The sequence below is a fragment of the Loxodonta africana genome, chromosome 8 (genome assembly GCF_030014295.1).
Source record: "Loxodonta africana isolate mLoxAfr1 chromosome 8, mLoxAfr1.hap2, whole genome shotgun sequence".
Lineage (NCBI taxonomy): Eukaryota > Metazoa > Chordata > Mammalia > Proboscidea > Elephantidae > Loxodonta > Loxodonta africana.
The window spans coordinates 32,907,615-32,930,965 of record NC_087349.1 but is presented as its reverse complement, the minus strand read 5'-3'; the positions used below and the strand labels follow the sequence as shown (position 1 = coordinate 32,930,965).

The 23,351-nt window shown below is 43.3% G+C and overlaps 1 protein-coding gene across 1 annotated transcript in view; it reads left to right on the top strand.

The window, feature by feature from the left end:
• Window positions 1–727: 727 nt before the first annotated feature.
• The window catches only part of CAV1 (caveolin 1), a 47,384-nt gene continuing 24,760 nt past the window's right edge, over window positions 728–23,351 (top strand). Inside the window, exons 1-2 of the mRNA XM_003407228.3 lie at window positions 728–892; window positions 2,294–2,458. Coding sequence (XP_003407276.1) covers window positions 863–892; window positions 2,294–2,458 — 195 coding nt within the window. The 5' untranslated portion in view covers window positions 728–862. The remainder of the gene's footprint in view (window positions 893–2,293; window positions 2,459–23,351) is intronic.

Here is a 23,351-nt window from a genome sequence, read left to right as displayed (position 1 = left end):
CATTTCTTTACCGTTAAATATTGTATATATTTTGTAAATATGGCATAATCTATTGGCATGAATTTTCTTTGTTCAAGAAAAGAGCAGTAGTAAAATTAGAGAAATGTCAAACATTTGTATTCATTTCAAAGCATTTGGGAAACATTTCAGAAGCGGTCGTGAAACAACAAATTGCGCGTGCCGGTTTATCCAAGTTGCTATCCACGCCGCCTAGACGTAAACAAGTGTCACCAAAAGCACACACACGTGCACCACTTAAATTCCTTCTTGTGTCTCGATGTGAAATACACCTAAAGGTTTCGAGCCACTCTTCACCCGTTCCTCTGAATGGTGGAGCAATGTTTCTCAGGAGGCGATGAAAAGTGTGCAAGGCGAAACAGGGCTTAGAAGAGGGGAGAATTCCTTCCGACGGCTCGAGTGCCCATTCTGGGCATCTCTGCAGGCCGGTCGGCTGCGTGCACCCCCACCCTTGCTCGGATGATGCACTGCGAAAGCATTCGCTGTCCTCAAGATGCCTCTCGGTGGCTCATAGCTAGGAAAATGTTGCCCCAGGTTTAAAACATCTGCCCAAACAGCCCTCCGCGCGCTCAAGCTTTCCCACTCGCTCTCCGCTCCCTGCGGGCCCTCCCCGCCCTCTGCTGCCAGAACTTTGGGGATGTGCCTAGACCCAGCGCCGCGCACGTCCTGGCCAACCGCGAGCAGAACAAACTCCTGGCGCGCGGCCAGGAGGCGCGCTCCCAGCCACCGCCCGCCGCCAGTGCCTTTTTTTCCCTCTATACAATACAAGATCTTCCTTCCTCAGTTCCCTTAAATCGCAGCCCAGGGAAGCCTCCTGAGAGCCTTCATCCAGCCACCGGCCAGCATGTCTGGGGGCAAATACGTAGATTCCGAGGTAGGCTGCGGTCCTGGGCGCGGGGCGCACGTGTAGTACCTGTGCCTGCTATGTCCTACTCCACATATTCCAGCTGCTTTTCCAGCCCCAGCCCTCTCTTGACTTTGGGGCACTCCTCGCGCGTTGGCACGGCTAAGGAATGGACCTGGGCGGGGGAGGCGAAGAGGAGCCAAGAAAGTTTTCCTGTGGGGCAGGGGGCAGCGGGGCCTCTGAGCTAGGCGAACGCGGAAAAGAGGGTCGGGGTCCTGAGGTTGAGTCTGCCGGCCCGAGAACGCATTTTCTGGATGTGTCTGGGACGCTCCCTTGTCTCGGGCCCCCACGAACCGGCCCCTACCTGTTGCGAGGCGGGGAGCTGGAGCACTGGGCGGGAGGATGGAGAGGGCGGGAGGAGGTCGTTTACTCGCAGGCCTGGGGACAGTCCCCGAGAGTCCCCGCCAGGCGCCCGGACCGCCTGCCGTATTTGCACTTTCCAAAGCTCTTGGGCTATCTCAAGAACTCTTCCTGCATCTTGGCGCCCGGCAGGGGTGTTTGGAGAGGAGCAGACCGCGCTCTCCGCCACTACCACCACCGCTTGCAACCACCTCCCCACGTCCCGCATCCTCCCGGGTGTGGAGAATTCGTTTTCCCAAACGCACAAGCGGTTCAGTCACAGGCCTGCGGTCTAGGAGTTACCTGAGGGTGGGTCGGGGGAGGAGTGCGAGTGAGATGTTGCTCGGATGGGGAATTTCGGGGGTTCGGCACGTGGCTCGGCCCAGAGACGAGGGGATACGGGACTGTAACCACTATAAAGGAAGGGGAAAACTTGGGGGGGGGTCAACAGAGGGCAGAGGTAGGGTGGGGCACGTGGGCAGGTGCGAGCTGTCAGGAAACAACGAAAATGCGAAGACGAAAATGAGGATAAACTCTTAAGGATGAAACTGGAAGGGATTATGGAGAGACGGGGATTATGGAGGGACTGGGGAAGGGCATTGGAGCAGGTGAAGCGTTCGGGGCGAGGGTGGTGTGACGGGGAGAGGGGCTGGAGCCAAGTCAGAGATCTGGGGGGGCCCCTCCCAGCTAGGGGTCTCCACCGGGTACTGCACGCAGGGTGCGCGCGGGGCGGGGGCCAGGGCGGACCGGGCCGTGGGGTTCGCCCTGACCCCTGGCGGCGGGCGAGGGAGGCTGGCGCTCCCTGCCTGGTACTGAGGGGTGTGGTGTCCTCGCCTGGATCCTCTTAAAAAGCTTGCGGCGCCAAAGAGTTGACTCTGCGCGGAGCCGCCGCTGCCGACGCGGTTAGTTCGATTTCAATCCTCGAGGTTTTCCTCACAGCCAGGTTAACTTCTGCTCGCTTGTTTTTCTTTTTTAAATTCTCTTGCCACCACTGGTGCCACCCTCTCCCTCCTGGCCGTCCGCGCTCCACAGGGACATCTCTATACCGCTCCCATCCGGGAACAGGGCAACATCTACAAGCCCAACAACAGGGACATGGCAGAGGAGATGCACGAGAAGCAAGTGTACGACGCACACACCAAGGAGATCGACCTGGTCAATCGCGACCCCAAGCATCTCAACGACGACGTGGTCAAGGTAAGCGGAGGCGGCAAGAGGGGAGGGGACGTCCCTAAGGGGCCGCTGTCAGGGCCTGGACAGCCCACCCCTGGCAATCAGCCTGTGCGTTCTTTTCTAGCTTTGCCACACACGCCGTTTTCTAGGCTGGATGTGTGGGAGCGCGTGCGGTTGTTAGAAATGTTGAAATGTCACATCCTCCCCGCCCCCCTCCCCACCACCCCCCGCCTTGCTTAGTTCAGCTGGAATTTAGTTAACTTGAGTTTTGTAGCCCATATAACTGCGCTTTTCTTCTGGTAAATAGCCTCCTGACCTCAGCAACAGACAGGCTCAGATTATTTGGGAAGGTGAGATGGCCACGTTATAAGAGACCCTCTCGATTTCCAGGTCGGAGTCTAGTGCAATCTAGTGAAGGGTGACACCCACCGAACATGGAATTAAGGTAGTAAGATAACTGTGTAAGGTCATGTGCCAAAGGTGAGAGCAGAATACAGAATGGGCAGCCCACTGCTAAATACCCTGAAGTGATTTTCTTAAAAATAATAAAGTGGAATAATATATTAAAAAATATATATATATATATAAAAATAGGTCCCCCCAAAAACAAAACATATATAAATATATATATTACTGCGTATATATACACGTATATACACACACAACACACATATATAATCCAGTGCCCTCAAGTTGATTCCGACTCATAACAACCCTATAGGACAGAGTAGAACTGTCCCATAGAGTTTCCAAGGAGCACCTGGTGGATTCAAACTGCCGACCCTTTGGCTACCACTTAACCACTAGGCCGCCAGGGTTTCCACACACATATATACACAAACATACACATATATTTCTGTATATACTACATTTATAATTATAATTGAGGGAAGGGTATTTCAACTAGAAAAGCATGGCGCCTGTGCACAGCTAAGCAACTTTACAAAAACAAACTACTGTGCACCTCTTGATTTCTCCTCTAGACACCCCTCGTTAGGTATGGAAAGATGCTTCTTTAGTGGCTAACAGGTCAGCCTGCCCTGAGCTAAGGGGATACTGGGGTTGGGGTTCCTCCTTGTAATTTCAGGATATGTTTAGTAAGACTAAAAATAGATTGAATAAGTTATGCGCAAACTTATAGCTCGCTCAGTTTCTTGGTTAGTATTATGTTATTCAACTTTGACCCATTTTAGCAAATCTAGTCAGAGGAATTTATTGTCTGGATCTATCTGAATTGAGAAATCGTGGGCCTAAGCCATCCTTGGCAGAGGGCTTTCTTTGAGGGACATCGAGGGCCAAGGAAAGGCCTGACCTCTTGGTAGGAGTATGAAGACACCGTCCTGCACAGCCCCAGAGCAGCCAAGGGGGTCAGAAATGGAGCAATTTCCATCCATCCCCTGCCTCCTATTTGCAGATGGGAGGAGCTAGAGTTCAGAGCCTACTCACATTTATGAATAATATATTTCCAAAGGGGAAACAGTTCAATCTGTAGCTGGAAGGGAAACCCAACTGTCAGAATTGACTCTCTTGGCTTGCTGGTGGAGGAAAAGGAAAATTGGAGTATAAAAGATTTTTCTACTAGCCTGATTATGGAACATTTAAAAGCAGCAGCAGCAACGGCAATGACAAAAGTACCTTGTAAACTGGAAATTAGAATTGCTAAAAATGGTTTACTAAAAACATTATTTTAAAGGGGGAAGGGCATCTTTGCTTTTTTCCCTCCTCAGTTAGCTTTGGGCAAGGAGGAGAGTTGCCAGGAAAAGAGGCAGATTTCAGAAAGGATTCACTTAATTGGTTCCTCCCTGTTGTTCCCTTGTGCTGTGAGTGGGATTCCCTGGAGCAACTCAACCTCTCGGGATGAGTCAGAGGGCCCAGCAGTGTGGATCTGGGTCTCCCCACATAGCATGACTAAGTTGAGAAAGAGAGGCCTCACTGGGAAAAGAGACTTCAACTCAAATGGAAAAAACGCATAACAGGCTCAAGGAAATAGCAGTTTACAAAATAGCATTTCAAAGAGCAAGTGTTGGGATCCTCAAATTAAAGAAATTAGCAGGAAGAGCCACAGCAAGCTCCTGCTGGCCTAGAGAAAGCAAACCCCGCCCACTTGCTCATAGAACTGTGAGCAAAACAAGACTGAAACAGAAAATCCACCTTCAGTAGAATTTGGCAGGCCCGCTTACTCAGATGCCCCATCTGGAGAGAACTTCAGAGAATGCCCTGCAGAGTGAGACCAGGACCAAGGCAAAGCGGCTGCAAATGGGAATTCGGTTCCCAAAGCCCCAGCGTCCCAGCACGGCATGCGAAAGAGTCTACACACTAGAAAGACTCCTATTTTATGTATTTTTTTCCTTTGGGTCCAAGCACAAATATGATAGAAACAGGAATGGTCCTCTCCCTGTTACCGTGACAGTAAATAATAAATGTCCTTAAATTTTACTTTTGACAATATAAACCCATTGCCGCTGAGTCGATTCTGACTCATGGAGATTCAATGGGTTACAGAGGAGACTGCTCCATAAGGTTGGTTTTGGCTGTAATCTTTACGGAAGCAGATCACCAGGCCTTTCTTCTGTGGTACCGCTGGGTGGGTTTGAACCACCAACCTTTAGGTTAGTAGTCCAGTGCAAACTGTTTGCACCACCCAGGGACTTTTTGACAATATACCCAAAACAAAGCAAAACTGGTTGCTGTCTAGTTGATTCCGACTCATAGTGACCCTATAGGACAGAGTAGAGCTGCCCCATACAGTTTCCAAGGAGTGCCTAGTGGATTTGAACTGCCAACCTTTTTGGCTAGCAGCTGTAGCTCTTAACCATTACGCCACCAGGGTTTCCAAAATACGCTTCTTAAAGTAATAAAGATACTCAAAACTTTACTGTTAATGCCTGGTAATTTTAAAACCCCACATGATAATAAACAATGGCCAACCGAAGGAAAGGTCTGTTCTAAAAGCAAGCAACTCTACAAAATACAGCTTCTCTCTCCCGTACTGTGGTCTTTAGCCACATGTGGCTATTTCAATTTCAAATTATTAATAGTAAAGAAAATTAAAAATCCAGTCCCGCCATCACACTAGGTACTCACTAGGCACATGAGGCTAGTGGCTACTGTATTGGACAACGCAGATATAAAACACTTCCATCATCGCAGAAACTCCTACTGGACAGCGCTGAACTAGGGTATTCCCTGAATTAAACAAACAAACAAAAAAAAGTCCCCATGCCATGTCTAAATAAGTAACTCTAGATGAAGAAGAAATGAAGCCCTGGTGTGAAATCTAAACAACAAAGTTAGTATATCTACACAGTATTCTTTCAGTCCCATAGAACAGTTACTTAGGGAGGGAGAGAAAACGTGGAAGCCATGTGTGCCATGAATTTGTATTTTGAGGAGGTGGAGGGTCATCATCTATTCCACTAGTGATAATGACATAAAGTATACATTTTAGTTGCACTAAAATGGTTTCTTACCTCACTAAATTATGCTGCTCCATATTATGAAATATTTTATAGACATTTATCCAAAAATATTAAGGAGATTATGAATGTCTTCTTAAATTTCATCTGGTTAAAGTGGTCACAACCTCAGGCGGATCATTCTCCATCAGAGTATGTCTTCCCCTTATACTCACATTTTTACTCATACATTTATTATGTACTATTTTGGTTTTCTAAATAATGAAAATGGCTTCAAATTTTGTGATATAACATTAAACCAAAAACCAAACCGGTTGCCGTCAAGTTGATTCTGACTCATAGCGACCCTACAGGACAGAGTAGAATTGCCCCATAGGATATCTGAAGAGCGGCTGGTGGATTTGAACTGCCGACATTTTGGCTAGCAGCTGAGCTCTTAACCGCTGTGACACCAGGGCTCCATTACCATCAGTCAATTCATTTATTAAACCCTTAACCATATGCTAAACTAGACACTGTGCTATGTATTACAAAGGATAATTACTAAAATGAGTTATAGCCATCACAAAGAATAGAGTTGGTCAGTGAAGATACATACACATAAAAAGAAAAACAAACAAACCAAAAAATCACACACATACATACACACAGTAAAATCACTGCCAAATGATAAAAGGACCTTTGGTGCCTTGACGACAAGGAAACTTACAGCTAAATTTTAAGTTAACACATATTACTTATTCTTTTCTACACAAGGTTTTGTATTTTCACTTTCTTTTTTACTGGCATACTCTTTACGTGGTCTTACAAATCAAAAGTAAATATTCTTGAATGTTGTGTAATAAAGTTTTCTGAAAGGGAATAGCATTGATACTAAGTGTTAGGGAGACCCTGCCATGGATAGGACAATGGGGTACAGAGAATGAGGATGCATTGTAGATATCTGACGCAGAAGGCCATGAAGGAGGTGCAACCTGGGTTGGGTCCAGAAGGACAGATGGAGTGCAAATAGCACAAGAGAGCCTTCTAAATAAGAAAAGCATGGAGATGGGAATGGTCCCAGAGGTTTGGTGGCCCGTTTTTATTGTGTATGAAAGAGTGTTAACCTGTTGCTGTCCAGTCGATTCCAACTCATAGCAACCCTATAGGATGGAGTAGAATTGCCCCATAGGGTTTCCAAGGAGCACCTGGTGGATTTGAACTATCAACCTTTTGGTTAGTAGCTGTAGCTCTTATCCACTACGCCACCAGGGTTTCTGAAACAGTGTTGTTGTTGTTGTTGTTGTTGTTGTTGTTGTGTGCCACTGAGTCAGTTCTGACTCATAGCAACCCCATGCACAACAGAAACACTGCCCAATCCTGCGCCATCCTAACACTTGTGGCTATGTGTCAACCCATTGTTGCAGCCACTGTGTCAACCCATCTCGTTGAGGGTCTTCCTCTTTTTCGCTAACCCTCTACCAAGCATTACACCCTTCTCCAGGGACTGATCCCTTCTGATAACATGTTCAAAGTATGTGAGATGTAGTCTCGCCATCCTTGCTTCTAAGAAGCATTCTGATTTTACTTCTTGTAAGACAGATTTGTTCATTCTTTTGGCAGTCCATTGTATATTCAATATTCTTCGCCAACATCACAATTCAAAAGCGTCAGTCAGTTCTTCTTCTGTCTTCCTTAGTCATTGTCCAACTTTCACATGCAGAAAGAGAGTCAGGGGATCAAAATGAAAGGGCTGATCATGGCTAGGTGGCAGAGTCCTGAATCCAGGATTCATGGTAAAGCTTGAACTTTATCATGTAATCTGTAGGAAGCCTTGAAGCCTTCAAGCATGGAGATGACATGATGAAAGTGAATTTTTTGGAAGATAAGTCTGATAAAGGTACAGGATGTGATGGAAGGTAGCCAGACTGGATGAGCAGACAGCAGTTAAGATGGAATTGCGTTGGTCCAGATACAAAATGAGAAGGACAGTGTATGGGGCATTGGGAATAGGACCATGTAAGCACAAAATGGCAAAATTTTAGAACTGGAAGGGATCATAACAGTAACTAGGCTAACTTCCAATTCCTTTTTTTTTTTTTTTAACATTTGCAGAAGCTTTGAGCTAATGAAGGTTAAGAATGTACCCATAGTTATGGCCCAAAACAGATATTTTTAAAATGTATCATAAAGGAAGAATAGACAAGATATATGATGCATCATGGATTATGGTCATGAGGGGAGAAATGAGTTTAGATGATTCTAAAATTAAGACTGAGATAAATCAGAACATTAGGGAGAAGGTCTTCATTGGAAAATAAAAATATGCATGTATAACTTTCTTCTCCACAGCTGGGATGTGATGATTACTAAATATGGACAGACATAATTTTTTTTCTTTAGTAGTCAAGAAAATGTACTCACATAGTGTCTCACAGTTATCTGGTGCTGCTCTATGAGAAATACCACAAATGGATGGCTCAACCAAACAGAAATTTATTTTCTCACAGTTAGGAGACTAGAAGTCCAAAATCAGGGCTCCTTGGTGATCTTTATGTGGTGTGGCATCTATCTTCCCCCATCTCTGCTTCTGTCATTTGTTTAATTTCTTTTATATCTCAAAAGAGATTGATTTAAAACACACCCTACACTAATCCTGTCTCATTAACATAACAAAGTAAACCCATTCCCAAATGGGATATCGGTGTAGAGGTTAGGATTTACAACACACGTTTTTGGAGGACACAATTCAATCCATAACATTTCATCCTTTGGCCCCCCAAAATTCATGTCCTTGCCACAGGCAAAACACATTCATCCCATCATAACATCCCAAAAGTCTTAAGTCAACTCCAAATCTAAAATCTCATCTTGTGAATTTTCTAAATCAGATATGGGTGAGACTTTAGGCACATTCATCCTGGGGCAAAATTCCTCTTCATCTCTGACCCTGTGAAATCTAAACCACGAGTTATTTGTTTCCAAAGTACAATGGTGGAACAGGCACAAAGTAGACATTTCCAATACAAATGGAAGAAATCAGAGGGAAGAGGGGATAATGGGGTCCAAGCAATCCAAAACCCAGCAGAACAATTTACATTAGCTCTCAAGGCTTGAAAACAATCCTCTGTTCCCTGACACCATCTAGGCAATGGCCCTGTCTTCCAGACTCTTAATGTTGCCACACTCTCTCAGCCCTGGGCTTTAGCTGTGCCGTCCAGGCCCACTGGAATGGCAACTCTGCTCCTTTGGCTTTGGGTGGCCTCATTCTCCTACTCCATCTGAGTGCCGACCCTACCTCCACGGCCTGATTCTTCTGCCCCTTGGGCATGGCAGCCCCACCCCCTCCACTGGGGGCAGCAGCCCCATCCTCTTGGCCAAACTAAATGGCAGCCACACACTGTGGAACTGAGTTGGTGAAGATCTGACTCTTGGAAACTTAGAAACCTGTAGCTGTACTCTTTGACACCCCAGAGGTTATGAGCCCACCCTTTTAGACTTCAGAGGCTGTGGCCCCACCTTTTGAGCCTGAGGCAACTCTGCTTCCTGTGTTCCTTCCAACAGCTCTGCTGATCTCTGACCTGCTCCAGGAATGGTCCTTTTTCTTTTCTTGAAGGACAACAGATGTGGCTCCTTTGGCTTGTTTCTTGCCTGTAGATTTCCAAGAGGCAGAAAATGTTTTCTCTTTTCATTCTTTCTCTGTCCCCTTCACTCTAAGCTGATGGATTTTCTGCTACAGTAGTTTGGTAGATCCATCAGTCACAGGTTTAATCCCTTTAACAAAAGATTGTGTAGCCACATCGCTGAAAATTCTAGGATACGTGTCTTTAGTTTGTGCAATAGAATTTTCCAAATCTTTAAGTTCTGTTTTCATTTTTGCACAGTTCATCTTTACGTCCATCTCTTTCCTCCCACATTTTACTATAAGCAGCAAGGAGAAGCCCCTTTAAGACCTTGTTTAGAAATCTCCTTAGCCAGAAATCCAAGTTCATCACTTACAAGTTCTACCTTCCACCAAACATTTGAACATAATTCAGACAAGTTCTTTGCCACTGCATAAAAACTATCACCCCCCTCCATTGTCTAATCACGTATTCATCATTTTCTTTTAGAGCTTCATCAAAAGCACATTTAATGTCCATATATCTAGCAACATTCTGTTGCTGATGCCATATGTGTTCTCAAAGATGATAGAGACTTCCTCTATAGCTCTCCTCACTTCCTTCTGAGCCCTCACCAGAATTGCCTTTGACATTCATAATTCTACCAACAGTCTCTTCAAGACAATCTAGGCCTTTACTGTTAGGCACCTTAAAACATTACCCAATTCCAAAAGCACTTCCACATTGCAAGTATTTGTTAGAGCAGTACTCTCACTTCTCGGTACCAAATTATGTTTTAGCTATCTAGTGTTGCTATAACAGAAATACCACAAATGGGTGGCTTTAACAAACAGAAATTTATTTTCTCCCAGTTAGGAAGCTAGAAGTCCAAAATCAGGGAGCCAGCTCTAGGGGAAGGCTTCTCTCTCTGTTGCTTCTGGAGGAAAATCCTTGTTCTTGGTGATTTTCATGTGGTGTGGCATCTACCTCCCCCCATCTTTGCTTCTCTCACTTGTTTGTTTAGCCTTTTTAATATCTTAAAAGAGACTGACTTAAGACACACCCTATACTAATCCTGTCTCATTAACATAACAAAGCAAACCCATTCCTAAATGGGATTATGACCACAGGCACAGAGGTTAAGATTTACAGCACATATTTTGGGGGGACACAATTCAATCCTTAAGAATCAGATTCCATTGCTGTCCAGTTGATTCCGACTCATAGCGTCCCTATAGGACAGAGTAGAACTGCCTCATCGGGTTTCCAAGGAGCAGCTGGTGGATTCGAACTGCTGACCTTTTGGTTAGCAGCTGAGCTTTTAACCACTGCACCACCAGGGATCCGTTCAATCCATAACACATAGTAATCAGATCAGCTCAATGCCTCTATGTTCCCTTTCAACTGGAAAACATTCTACAGCAATTAGTGATTAATGTCAATATTAATTTTTTAATTACATTTTTTGACATACATGTGATAAAAAGTAGATTTAAAAGATCAGATTGTCTTAAAGCATTCACCACCAGGTTAAGAGTCTCCTGTTGGAATTGCTATCAGTTTTGCTTGTTTGTTTGTTGAGGAGATAGCTTCACAAGATGGCGATTAATATCTGCCATGTATGAGATCATGCATAGAATTCAGAATTCCTTGTAAAATAGCATTTTGGTCATCTTTTGTGCGAAGTTATTTTCACATAACTGGGCAAAGAATGATACAAAAATGGGGGCTGTTACTCATTCTTCAGCATCTGAAATGCTTTCAAGTTCAGTCAACAATGATAAATGTTTTAAATGCTTATGAAAAGAAAGTCTTTTTTCCCTCCATTTCATATCTGTGGTCAAAAAATATTAAGGAATTATCTCAACTTTGCTTCTAACCTAATATGATTTCATATTTATCAAAACTTAAGACAAGATACACCAAATATTCTTGAACTTTGAAAAGGTTAGTGAGGTGGGTTTCCTTCCAGTTAGCAGCAGTCTTGGCTACATTTTTAAGGGGCTTAGAGTCCGAACAGCTGCAACAGTATGCAACATCTGGAAAGTCCAGTAATTTCAAAAACCACCTGCTTATGCGTCCTGCCCACTCACGTCCATAAAGGACACTTTCATATTCCAAATCAAACTGTTTTTTAGTTTGTCCTACTTTTGAACAAAAGTTCTCTATGATGACATGCCCAGAGAGAGCCAGTCCCTAAAAAAAAATGAGGCTGTGAGCACTGATCCCTGGAGCTCTGGGCCCTTTCATGATTCTTCTGGCTGGGTTTGCAGTGGGGAAAGGGCACGGGGCTGCTGTTTTCATACAAAGATGGTTTACACCAAGGTGCACATACTCTTCCTTCTTCCATGCTCTGGAGACCTTGCATATATTATCTTTCTTACTGTACTCTAAGATCTGGAGAACAAGATTTGCATGCCATACTTCTTTTAAAAGAAGTTTCTAAAAAGGAAGCCCTCAGTTTCTAGAATTGTGCCTAATGCCTAGGTGTCCAGAGGCACCATATGGCGGAAAGAATGTGGTGTCAGGGGGGAGAAAAGAGATTCTGGCACTCATCTCTCTTCTATCGCTAATGTGGGACTAGCCCACCAAGGAAGATGGAAGCAGTAGAGAGTGTTAGATCAATAAATTTCTCTGCCTCCATAGTCCCTGAGAGTTGTTGGGCTTATAAATAGGGAGCAAAATTGATTGGCTAAAAGCAGTTAATAAACACTAGCCCTAGAAAGATTTTGGGCATGCTATTTTATGTTTCTGTGCTTCAGTTTTTTTCTAACTATAAAGAAATGAGAGTCCTCATAAAATAGTCCCTCCTCCCAAAGCCATTTATCTTTCAATAAATAATTAATATGCATCTAATGTTATTGGCCAGGAGCCCTGGTGGTGCAGTGGTTAACAGCTCAGCTGCTAACCACAAGGTCAGCAGTTGGAATCCACCAGTCACTACTTGGAAACCCTATGGGGCAGTTCTACTCTACTCTATAGGGTTGCTATGAGTCAGAATGACTCCATACAATGGGCTTGGCTTTTTTTTTTTTCTTTTCTTTCATTGTTGGCCAGGGAATAGGATATATAACAAGATAGCTATGAGCCCTGCCCATGCTAAGCTTACAGCCTATCTCCTTGTCTTTCTTCATGCAATTACCTTTGCAAACTTTTGCTGAAATACTTTTACCAAATTCTACCGTCTGTTAAAATCTTGCATCCTTCAAGTCTTAGTTCAAAAAGCCCTTCATATATAATGCCTCAAACTGTTCCTGAGCCTGTAGACAAGGCTTCGGAAAAGTAAGGGACATAGATTTTTAAAACAATTTGCCCATTTCAGACCTATGAAAAGTTGTAATTAAATTATGGGGAATATTTCATTTTCTCTCTAATATTCTCTCTTCCCATATTGGCTCTTAACTTCTAATCTTCTTGTTGGAAGTTTGAAATGTGGAGCCTTTATTAAATCCTATAGCCTCTTTAAAAACCCAAGAAGGCTCCTAAATTTGTCTGGGTATCAGATTCACCAGAGGAATTTTTAAAAATACAAATGCCTGTAAATTAGTGCAGCTAAGGATGTGGCCTGAGAAGCTGTATTTTTAAAAGCTTCTGGATGACTACATTGGAAAGTCAGATTTAGAAATTATTGTACCAAAGGTTGGCTTAGAGAGTTATACACATTGGTTGGTTCCACCCTAAGAGAATGGATGGTCACCCTGTGTGATTCTAGATGTCCTTCCTGCCATAAGAATACTTGAGGGTCAGGCCAGATTAAACCCTGGCAGAGAGTTTTGAAACGCCACAGAGGGTTCCCAAATCAACCTTACTCAATGGTTCTCCATCCATTGAGGCCACTTGGGCTTAGGGCCAATGCAAGCTTAGAGCTTCAAGGTGACCTAGGAATGAGATGACCAACTGCTCTAGGTTGTTCCATCTAGCCTCAGTCAACACTGGTCAGCCCTGCATAACTATTAATAGTGTCCCCTTTCACACTCAGTAATGTCTCAATTTGGAAGATAGATTATATCGTCACAAATGGATTGGTGATGACCTCCTGTTGCTGATTCCTATACCTGGAAGTCCCAACTCACACTCTTTTGGCAGGACAGGCATGCCATGCCTTTCTTTGTCCTTCATTCTCCAGTATCACCATCTCCTGTCCTTCCTCACTGCCATAAAGCTGCACTATAACTTGATAGAGGCGCTCTTGAGCTCCAGTCTACTCTGCCCCAAGAACCTTCACTTCTCGGCCTAAAACACAGGGTTAACAAAACTGACATTCTTCTATCACATATTTTGTCAGCTACTCGTTCAAAGATAAAAATGTTTAAAATAGTTTTAACTATTTTTCAGTTAGTCCAGGAAACATACAATGGTATGCTTTCATAGGAGCTATTGTCTAGGGTGGGGAAGTGTTTTTAATTTTGTCTTAAAGGAAATCTGCACGATCCATGTACTATGAAACTACCAAGGGAATAAATGGGTAGAAAAGATTGACACCTGCACAGAATACATATTTCCTGCCTCTCACGGGAACTACATTGATGTTTCAGATATAAAATGCATCTTGTTTTCTTTATTGTACTTTGAGAAGATATCTCTTGGTCATTTTTCGCACGGCACGGGAAGTACATATTCCAAAAGACACAACGGAGCTTCCCCTTAGCCACTGTTAGCTGTTTAGCTAATTAAGAGCTAATTAAATTTTAATTAAATATTTACGTTTTGGTTAAATAGTTAAGATAAAATTTAATTTTTATGGAATATGCAATGTTTTTACTTTTTTATGCCATAGCAATTTAAAAGTGAAAACTTAAAAAGCTGCATTCAATATGTTAACCTTTCCTTAGCCCCTCGAGGATACTACAATTCAAATGGACATTATAGATTTGGTGTAAAAAGGTAAATTGTGTCTAGAGATTGCACTGGATCATCTGGTTTATGTTACAGGTCTCAAACACAATTACACTTTCTCATTTACAATAAATAACAGGAAAGGGAGCCAATTTCTGAACCCAAGTAGTGGGAAAGTAGGAGCCTGAGAGGAAAAGAAGCAAAGATAAAGAAGTACCCTAAGGGCCCTTCTCCCTGTCCTGCCACACCCTCAGTGCTGGTCTGGGCTGTGCCCATCCCAACTCCAGTACTCCCACATCCATTGTTTTGCACACTGCTGCCATGTCTGATGACATAGTCAAGCTCAGGAGTCACTTGAGCAGTTAAATCACAGCCCCAAGGGTGTAGAGTTTAATGGGGACACAGATATGTAGGCAAATCTGAGCGAGGTCATGTAACTCAGGGACAAAGCACAGGTGGCCAGAGTTCCCAGCAGTCTCCTTAGCTGAGCGCATATTTACCAGGCACACGCGGCAGGAAAGGGGTCCCAGCAGAGGGTGCTGCGGGAGCAGAAGTCCAGGGGAGTGAGGGTGCCTGGCATGCTCTGGACACCAGCGACAGTTTAGTGTGACCAGAGTGGCAGAAACAAGCAGGAGCCAGATCGGCAGGGCCTGAAAAGGGGCTTTTAGGCCAGGAAGTGACCTGAAATTCTTTAGTAATGGAATCCCATGATATGAGGCGGACCGAGGGGCGCTAGGTGTACAGGTGGGAGTGGAGCAGGGATGCAATACCTCCTTCAGCACTTCCTACAGGCCGGCTTGGTTAAGTGAATTATTTCACTTAATCTTCCAGTGGCCCTAGGAGGTGGGTACCATTATTATTATTATTATCACATCATATTCCCTTTGCAGATAAGAAAACTCAGGCTTAGCAATTTCGTCATCAGTTGCACAGATAGAAAGTGGTAGAGTCAGGATTTGAACCCAGATGGTGAGACTCCAGAGATTGAGTTCTTAATCACTGAGCTGCAGTGCCTCTCTGGTGATAGATAATATTCTAAGCAGATAGTTGGCATTGCCATTGTGCAGAAAAAGATGATGGTGGGTGGCAGCAAATGGCTAGGATAAAAGACATGATCTGTGTTGGGGTGACAGCCTATAGTTCTAAGATCAGACTCTAGATACTGGCGGAGGTGGTGAGGGCGGGGGGCGGGGAGCAAGACCAATGTAATACTAATACCCTAGGCCTCAAGAAATGTAAATATTGGACAGGTGCCCAACAAGGCAGGGTGGGTCAAGTCCTAAAGACGAAAGGTGGGATCCCAAGGCGGGGTGTAGTCTCAGGGCCGAGAGAGAACCTCAGTTATTGGAAGTGGAACCAGTGCTCAGAACCAGACAAGCTACGATGCTGGCTGATGTTGAATCATCTGAGTTTTTAAAGCACCCATGATCACCAAGGTTGGCCACAGAACCTGGGTGGGGCTGATCCTGCCCGGGGTGTGTGGAGAGGAGCAACTGTGAGAAAGAATGAAGCAGGTCCTGACAAGCACTTTACATTTAACAGCTTTTTTAAAGGTTCTCAATTTGTCCGTTTGATTTCTGTGGACTTTGTTGCCACCACACCAATACATTGTAAAAACAGGAAACAATTGAAAAAAACATTAGTTTTGTACTGGTGGGAGAAATGCCCAGTTAATTCTGAACGTAGTTTCTCTGAGACTTCCTCCCTAGTAATTACGTACTTGTTCTCAAAAACAAATGCCAGAAATAAAGAACAAACTTAACAGTGTGTTTTACAAGGCACCATTAACCTCTTAAAGGAACAATTAAAATGTTCCATCAGTCATGGCCACAGTTTGCCTTTTCTATATTATTAGCAGTAACAATATTTGGCTGGAAACGTGCTTACCAAAATATGCCAAGGATGTGTAATTGCGTTAATTGGGTTCCCTCACCAATTATTTGGGTTAGGTCAACTGATCATTCTTTGCTCATTCCTGAGAGTCAGATGTTTAAATAGGGAGAAAAATTGCTTGTCTAAAAAAGTTAATAACCACCAATTCACCAAAATATTTTCTGTAACTCCCTCATTTCTCTAGTTATAAAGATTAGGATATAATTCACATATAAATGTGCTCCCCAGAAAGACCATTCAACAAATGAACAAATATTTACAAAGCACCTACTACACACAGGGTTGTGCCTCAGTGGCACAAACTGTTAATGCACTCAGGTGCTAACTAAAAGGTTGGAGGCTCGAGTCCACCCAGAGGTGCCTTGGAAGAAAGGCCTGGCGATCTATTTCCAAAAAATCAACCATTGAAAACACTGTGGAGCATAGTTCTACTCTGACACACAAGGGGTCATCAGGAGTGGACTGGAAGGCAACTGACTGATAGGTTACCGTGCACCAGGCAGGGAAAGTGTCATGAGTCTGACTCCGTGTGTCCCTGCCCCACGGAACCTCACTCCATACACCAGGGCTCACCGCAGACATCCTGGCCTCTGCCCGCCTTCCCTGATCGCCATCATCAGAATCAGTCATCTCTCTGCTTTGCTCCTCCACATTTTGTTTTTATCTCTATTGTAGCACTTACCACAGCCTTCCAAGTATTCTGCTTCACTGTCTGCAGCCTCTCTCCCCACTGGCTCCCTGCTTCATGCCTCAGTCCCTCAGAGCAAGACAGTGTCCTCCTCGCTTCTGTGGTTGCCCGGTAGCCACCACAGCCCCACACAGAGTATACCAGCAGAAAATGAATGCTAGATTCAATTGACACTCTAAATTCATTTTAAGTAATTTACTATTGTTGTTGTTGGGTGCCGTTGAGTTGATTTTTTACTCATAGCAACTCCATGGGACAGAGTAGAACTGCCTCATAGGATTTTCTAGGCTGTAATCTTTATGGGAGCAGATCTCCAGGACCTCTCCCCTGTGGAGCCACTGGGTGGGTTTGAAGTGCCAACTTTAACAACCATTAGCGTAACTGTTGTGCCACCAGGGCTCCTATTTAATGTCTACTGTGTTTTTTTTTTTGTGTGTGTGTAGGGTCGCTGAGTCAGAATTGATTCATCAGTTTTGTTTTGTTTTTGGTAAATGAAAAGACAGTAGGATTACATTACTGACTTTCTTTACTCTCTTTCTCTATATTGGCCACATTTCAAACCTTGTAAGAAAAAATATAGCTAAAAATTAAAATATATCGAACACATTCACTATATTTACTAAGGTAAAGATAAAACATGTTCTAATATGTAACCAAAAAAAAAAACAAAACCCGTTGCTGTCAGGTCAATTGCAACTCATAGCACTCCTATAAGACAGAGTAGAATTGCCCCATAGGGTTTCCAAGGAACGTCTGGTGGATTCGAACTGCCATCCTTTTGGTTAGCAGCTGAAGCTCTTAACCATTACACCACCAGATATATTTAAAATATTTTTTATTAAGATTTGTTTTAATCTCCAGTTTTAGGAGGACACAACTACATCTCTCCTGAGCCTTCTGGACGATTTCCCAGGGCCCAGGATGATAAAAACTAATCTCCTAAAGTGTCTGGCACACAGGGCAGGCAAATTCCCAGAATGCCAAGAGATGCCATCGGCTGCTGCTTAGCACTGCCCCCTAGTGCCAGAAGTGTGGAAGCTGGGGATGAGGCTCAGGCCACACTAGAACTCCCCTGCAAGAAAGAGGAGGACCAAGCTCCCCATTTCTCCCTGGATAGTGGAGAGAATCAAAGAAATGACTAGTTCAGGCAACAGCCCTGAAGAAAAAAACCAAAACTTCCACGCCTGGAGAAGCCAACAGTTTTGAGAAACTGAAGCTTCTGCCTCCTTCTCTTTGGCTTTACTACTTGTAGATGTTAAACACAGAGCTGTGAAATTTTACTTGCTGGGAAGTGGTGTCCATTACTCATTATTCCAAAGCAGACGTACCTCAGAGGTAGTCTCTCATCAATTTAAAATCTTGTCTCCGAGGAGAAAAAAAATAGGAAGAGCACTTAAATGACTCTAGAAGGGGTCAGATGTCATTCATCATTGATCCCTTTGTCGAGTGAAACACGGGTTACGTATTTTCCCAGGTATGCTTCTTTCCCTTGTCTCCTGTGATTGGAGGTGGATTTACAGTAATACGTATAAAGTAAGACTTGTCAATTTGGCTCCAAATAGTTTCCCTGACAACAAGCTAAGTATTAAATATCAGAATCATTATTCAATTAAGAATAGTTAGGACTAGGAAGTACCCATCAAGAAAGGATGACAATGTGTAATATTAATTTTAGGCGTGCTTGCTATCTGGTATAGAACTAGGACCACAGTCCTAGTACATTAGGTATTTTATCGCTGACTGGAATGACTGAGTTAAGAGGACTCTCAGCTTACAAATGACACACAATTACGATGGCCTTGTTAACAGCTGTGACAAAAATAATGTCAATGTGTTTTTGACAAATTACAAATAGCACATCAAAATAAGGTAAAAGACCAATACAACATGAGATTATACTAAAGGACTAGAAATAAAATGCATAGATACCATGTGTGAAGCAAATAGGTAAGCATACAAAAAATAAGAATATACCAGGACAGGGCTGTTATTTTTGTTGGAGCCTGTGATGTGGGAAACTACAATGCTTAGTGAGCATAATGGTTATGGAAACCCCTTGCAGTAGGTTCACAGCCCCCAGGGAACTGAGATCTTCGTGTAAACACATCTTCAGTGAATCCACATTTTAATCCTCTTGGGCAATAGGAGACCCAACCTGAGTCTGTCAGTTTTTCCAGAACCCTAAGCATCTCAAGCCCTGGTGGTGCAGTGGGTAAAGCGCTCAACTGCAAACCGGAAGGTCAGTGGTTTGAACCCGCCAGCAACTGCTCAGGAGAAAGATGTGGCAGTCTACTTCCATAAACACTTACAGCCTTGGAAATCCTACGCGGTCACCAGGAGTCCAAATCCACTCGACAGCACTGGGTTTAGTTTGGGTTAAACATCTCAATAATTTAATGATCTCCTAAAGGAAATATCAGGGTGAAATATTTCAAAAGGATTATCACTTACAAGATTATCTAATTTGCTGTTGCTCAGACTTATTAAGAATTGGTTCTCATTTTTATTTTACGGAGGAAGTAGAGATGCCAGAAAGGTCCTAGAGAAAAGCAACAGGAAAGGAGTAACAGGTGAAGAGAAACCCATGTCGTAAGACTATGTAGGGACTGTTTTGTCTGGAAGATTTGTGTGAAGGTTGGAAGGGAACACAGAACGACGACTGTCTTTGGTTATTGCCAGGTTATTCTCGGACTTAGAAGTAAAGCACTGCTCATACACAATCACCATTCGGGACAAAAAGGGGAAAGCATGCTTATTCTGGGTGACGCAAATGGTTAACACACTCAGCGGCTAACCAAAAGGTTGGAGGTTCAAGTTCACCCAGAAGTGCATCAGAAGAAAAGCCTGGTGATCTACTTCTAAAAATCAGCCATTGAAAACCCTGTGAAGTGCAGTTCTACTCTGGCACACATGGGGTTGCCATGAGACAGCATCGACTCCATGGCAACCGGAAATGCTTATTTTTTTTTTTTTTAAAAAAAGGGTTATATGGAAGATTAACTTCCAAGTGATAATATTGTTGAATCCCAGAAATGTGTCACTAGGGTTGTTTTGTAACAGCTGTGTGTTAAACTTCCTTGTCTTTTAGAACTTCTCAAACCTGTCTGCCTCTGCGATTACAATTTGGTGTATAACAGCCTTTACAGGCAACCTCGTAATTAAACACAAGCATACATACATATAAACACAACACACTTCTCTATTAGAAACAAGATACCTGTTTGTTTGGGGAGCAAAGAGGAGTTGCCTGACATTGTTTTAAACAGTGGTTGAGAATGCAAGCGGTAAACATCTCAAAGTAGAACACAGCAAAATGCATGCATTGTATGGACCAAAAAGGTCAGTATGAAATATTATTTTTATGGCAAGCCATCCCATCCACTCCCTCCTACGCATTGCATATTCACCCAGCTTTGCAGCTCGCATAAACCCCTATTGTGATCTGAGCTCATGAGAGGGTGTGGCTTCTGCAAAGAGTAGCTGTTGCTGTGAATTTAGACCAGTGGTTCTTTACCCTGGTTTCAAATCATCTGGTGAACTTTTTTAAAAATACTGTTGTTGATGCCTCATCCCCAGAAATTGTGATTTAATTGGTCTACAGTCAGGGCCAGACCTGTGTGTGTGTGTTTTGTTTTGTTTTTAAGATCCTCAGGTGAGCTAATATACAGCTAGAATTGAGTTTGATGTAGACTCTCAGAATTTCTTAATAATAAAACTATTATCCATGAGCAAAAGAACCCTAAGTGCCACAGTGGGAAAACTGTTACTTCTCCAAGTCCTCGTCTTTTGGGGTCCTTAGTGTTTTTATTGGAATATAATATTTGTCACTCAAATTTCTATTAACAAAAAGTGCTAATTCTGCTATTATCAACTGCATAAGATATATTTTGTACATAGGATGAATCTTACATCACTTACGTTATCCAGTTCCGTTGTTTCTCCCTTTCCTTTGCCATTTTTTCTGTTCCCCCAAGAAGAAGATCAGCTGGTTAGAGAGTGTTAGAATGTGATCCTCATCCCCTTTCTGATAGCTGGATTTATGGCTCAAGCATACTAAGGATGGAGCTGATGACTTGCACCAGTTTTTCTCCTAAGGGTACAGCAAAATCCCTGCATTGCCAGTGGCCACGGGGGCGTCACAGGACATGGGGACCAGCAGGCATAACTCATTTGCCCAGTGGCTGGCCCAGAGAAGGGACACGAAGTCACTGCGAGGTGCTTTACTGATGCTACCTGCTCCTCAAAGGAGGTGGGGAAACTGAGCCTCAGGAAATCCGAACTCCAGTCTTCTCTGACACTGACCTCCAGGGTTACTTGGGCCTTGGCAAAGTCTCTTAAACTTTCTGGTCAGCAGTACCATCATCTATAACAGTCAAGAGATAATCTCTAAGTCACTTTCATTTCTAAAATTCGGTGATTCCAGTTGGCCAGTATTCATAAAAGAGGTGAATACTGTAAAAATCCATAAAGCCCACTTCAGAGAGAATGGTGGAAGACTCCTCATCGATAGTATTTTTATTACCTTTTCCTAGATATTACCAGTTGGCGCCCTCACTCTTAATATGCAGGGTGTGGGGTTTAATTAAACCATCTCTGAAATACTGAGCTCTCAACAGATGGCAGGCTGAAAGCAAATGTACCACAAATAAACATTTGCTGCTGAAGACAAAGATCTGGAGTTCATTTCCCTTTCTGGTCTGGACTCAAAACACTGCTGTCTTCCCCCTTTATTGCCCTTACCTCCAAATTGGCTGACTGTGTTCCAAGATGGATCAGAAAATCAGTTCCAAAGTTGGTTACAAACTTTCAGTGTTTTTTTTTTTTGTTTGTTTGTTTGTTCGTTTTTTGCAAGCAGCCAATTCATCTTAGTTCGCATAACAGAGAAATGTCTAATTACTTGTCACTTCAGTTTGGGTTTTCAGTTAGAGCAACGGTCTTAAAAAGCCTGGTTAATAGAAAATGCTCAGATTTGCCAGGTTGCTGACAGTTGTCAAATTCACCTAGTTCATGTGGCCACATTTCTGAAGTTCTTTAACAGTCCATCTGTGAGCAATCGGATCAGATGACTAAGAGGTACAGGGTAGAAGCATTATTACTTTGTGTCAGATTTTCCCATGACCCAGCTGTAGAGTTTCTCTGTGGCCACATTAAGTTTAGCATTTAGGGCCCTGCATGATTTCACTCCCTTTACTCGGCACCCCAAGCTGTGTAATTCATATAATTCGGACGGCAAACATCAGGTTGTTTGAATTCCAGACCACCATAACATTCGTAGGAAACTCGTTAGCTCCCTAAGCAGACCTATGTCAAAACCTGTAGGCTTGACCCCAAATTCCATAAGGAAAAGCAAAATTGATCTGTCTGTTCAACCTTGTATCTTTTGTTCAATCTCTCACCAAAATTACAGCTGGATTAGAATACATGAATGCAATCAATGAATACAATTACTAACCCTTGGGCAGGATAATAACACATTCAGAACTTTCCTTCCTAAGGGCGATTTAAGCATTGGGGCTCTCATAAACAGGAAGAAGATAGAAATATAATTCAGCAAATAGCAGAATTCATTAACTCATTTATTCAACAAATATTAGTTTAGTATCTACTACGTTTCAGGGAGTTTAAGTTGAGAAGCAGGAGTAATAAAAAGCACACACACACAAAATCACATCATTAAATGAGCATGTGAGAAAAACCAAACCAAACCCAGTGCCGTCGAGTCGATTCCGACTCATAGCGACCCTGTAGTGTGTGAGAGGCTCCATGAAAAAGGTAGTGGGGTGATGGGGGCCAGAAAAAACTCTTTGAAGAAAGAACACTTAAGTTAAGACATTAAGAATAACTCAGAGTTAACCAGGTGAGAAGTGTTCCAAATGAAACCAGCAAATGGGAAGGCCCGAGGCAGGAAAGAGCTTGGGGCATTGTCCTGGGAAAAATTATTCAAGATTCCAGTTGAAATTCAAGAGTCTAGTGATTTGGAGGAGGGAGCGAGGATGTTACTCCCTGTACTACCTTAAAAGTATGGGAGTGCCCAGAACATCTCCTTGCCTGTGATAATGAGTTCTGAGCAGCCTTAGCAAGCAGAGGCCATTCTACTTGCATTTCCCTTTTTCAGTGACCCATAGCCAGCTCACTGACCTTGACCTGGCCCTGTTTCCTCATTTCCCCTCTTCCATCCTCACTAAGTAGGTGCTTAATAAATATTGAATGAATGAATGAATTTATTCATTTATTCACAATACTGCAAACCAAAAGTGCCTACAAAGCAATAAATAAGCAAGCACCTTAGGGTATAAAGAGTCCCTGGATGGCGAAAACAGTTAAGCGTTGCACTACTAACTGAAAGGTTGACAATTTGACCCCCAGAGGTGCCTTGGAAAAAAGGCTTGGAGACCTGCTTTTGAAAGGTCACAGTCATGAAAAGCCTATGAAGCATAGTTGTATCATGAAACATATGAGGTCGCCATGAGTTGGAAATTACTCAACTGCAACTGGTTTGTTGT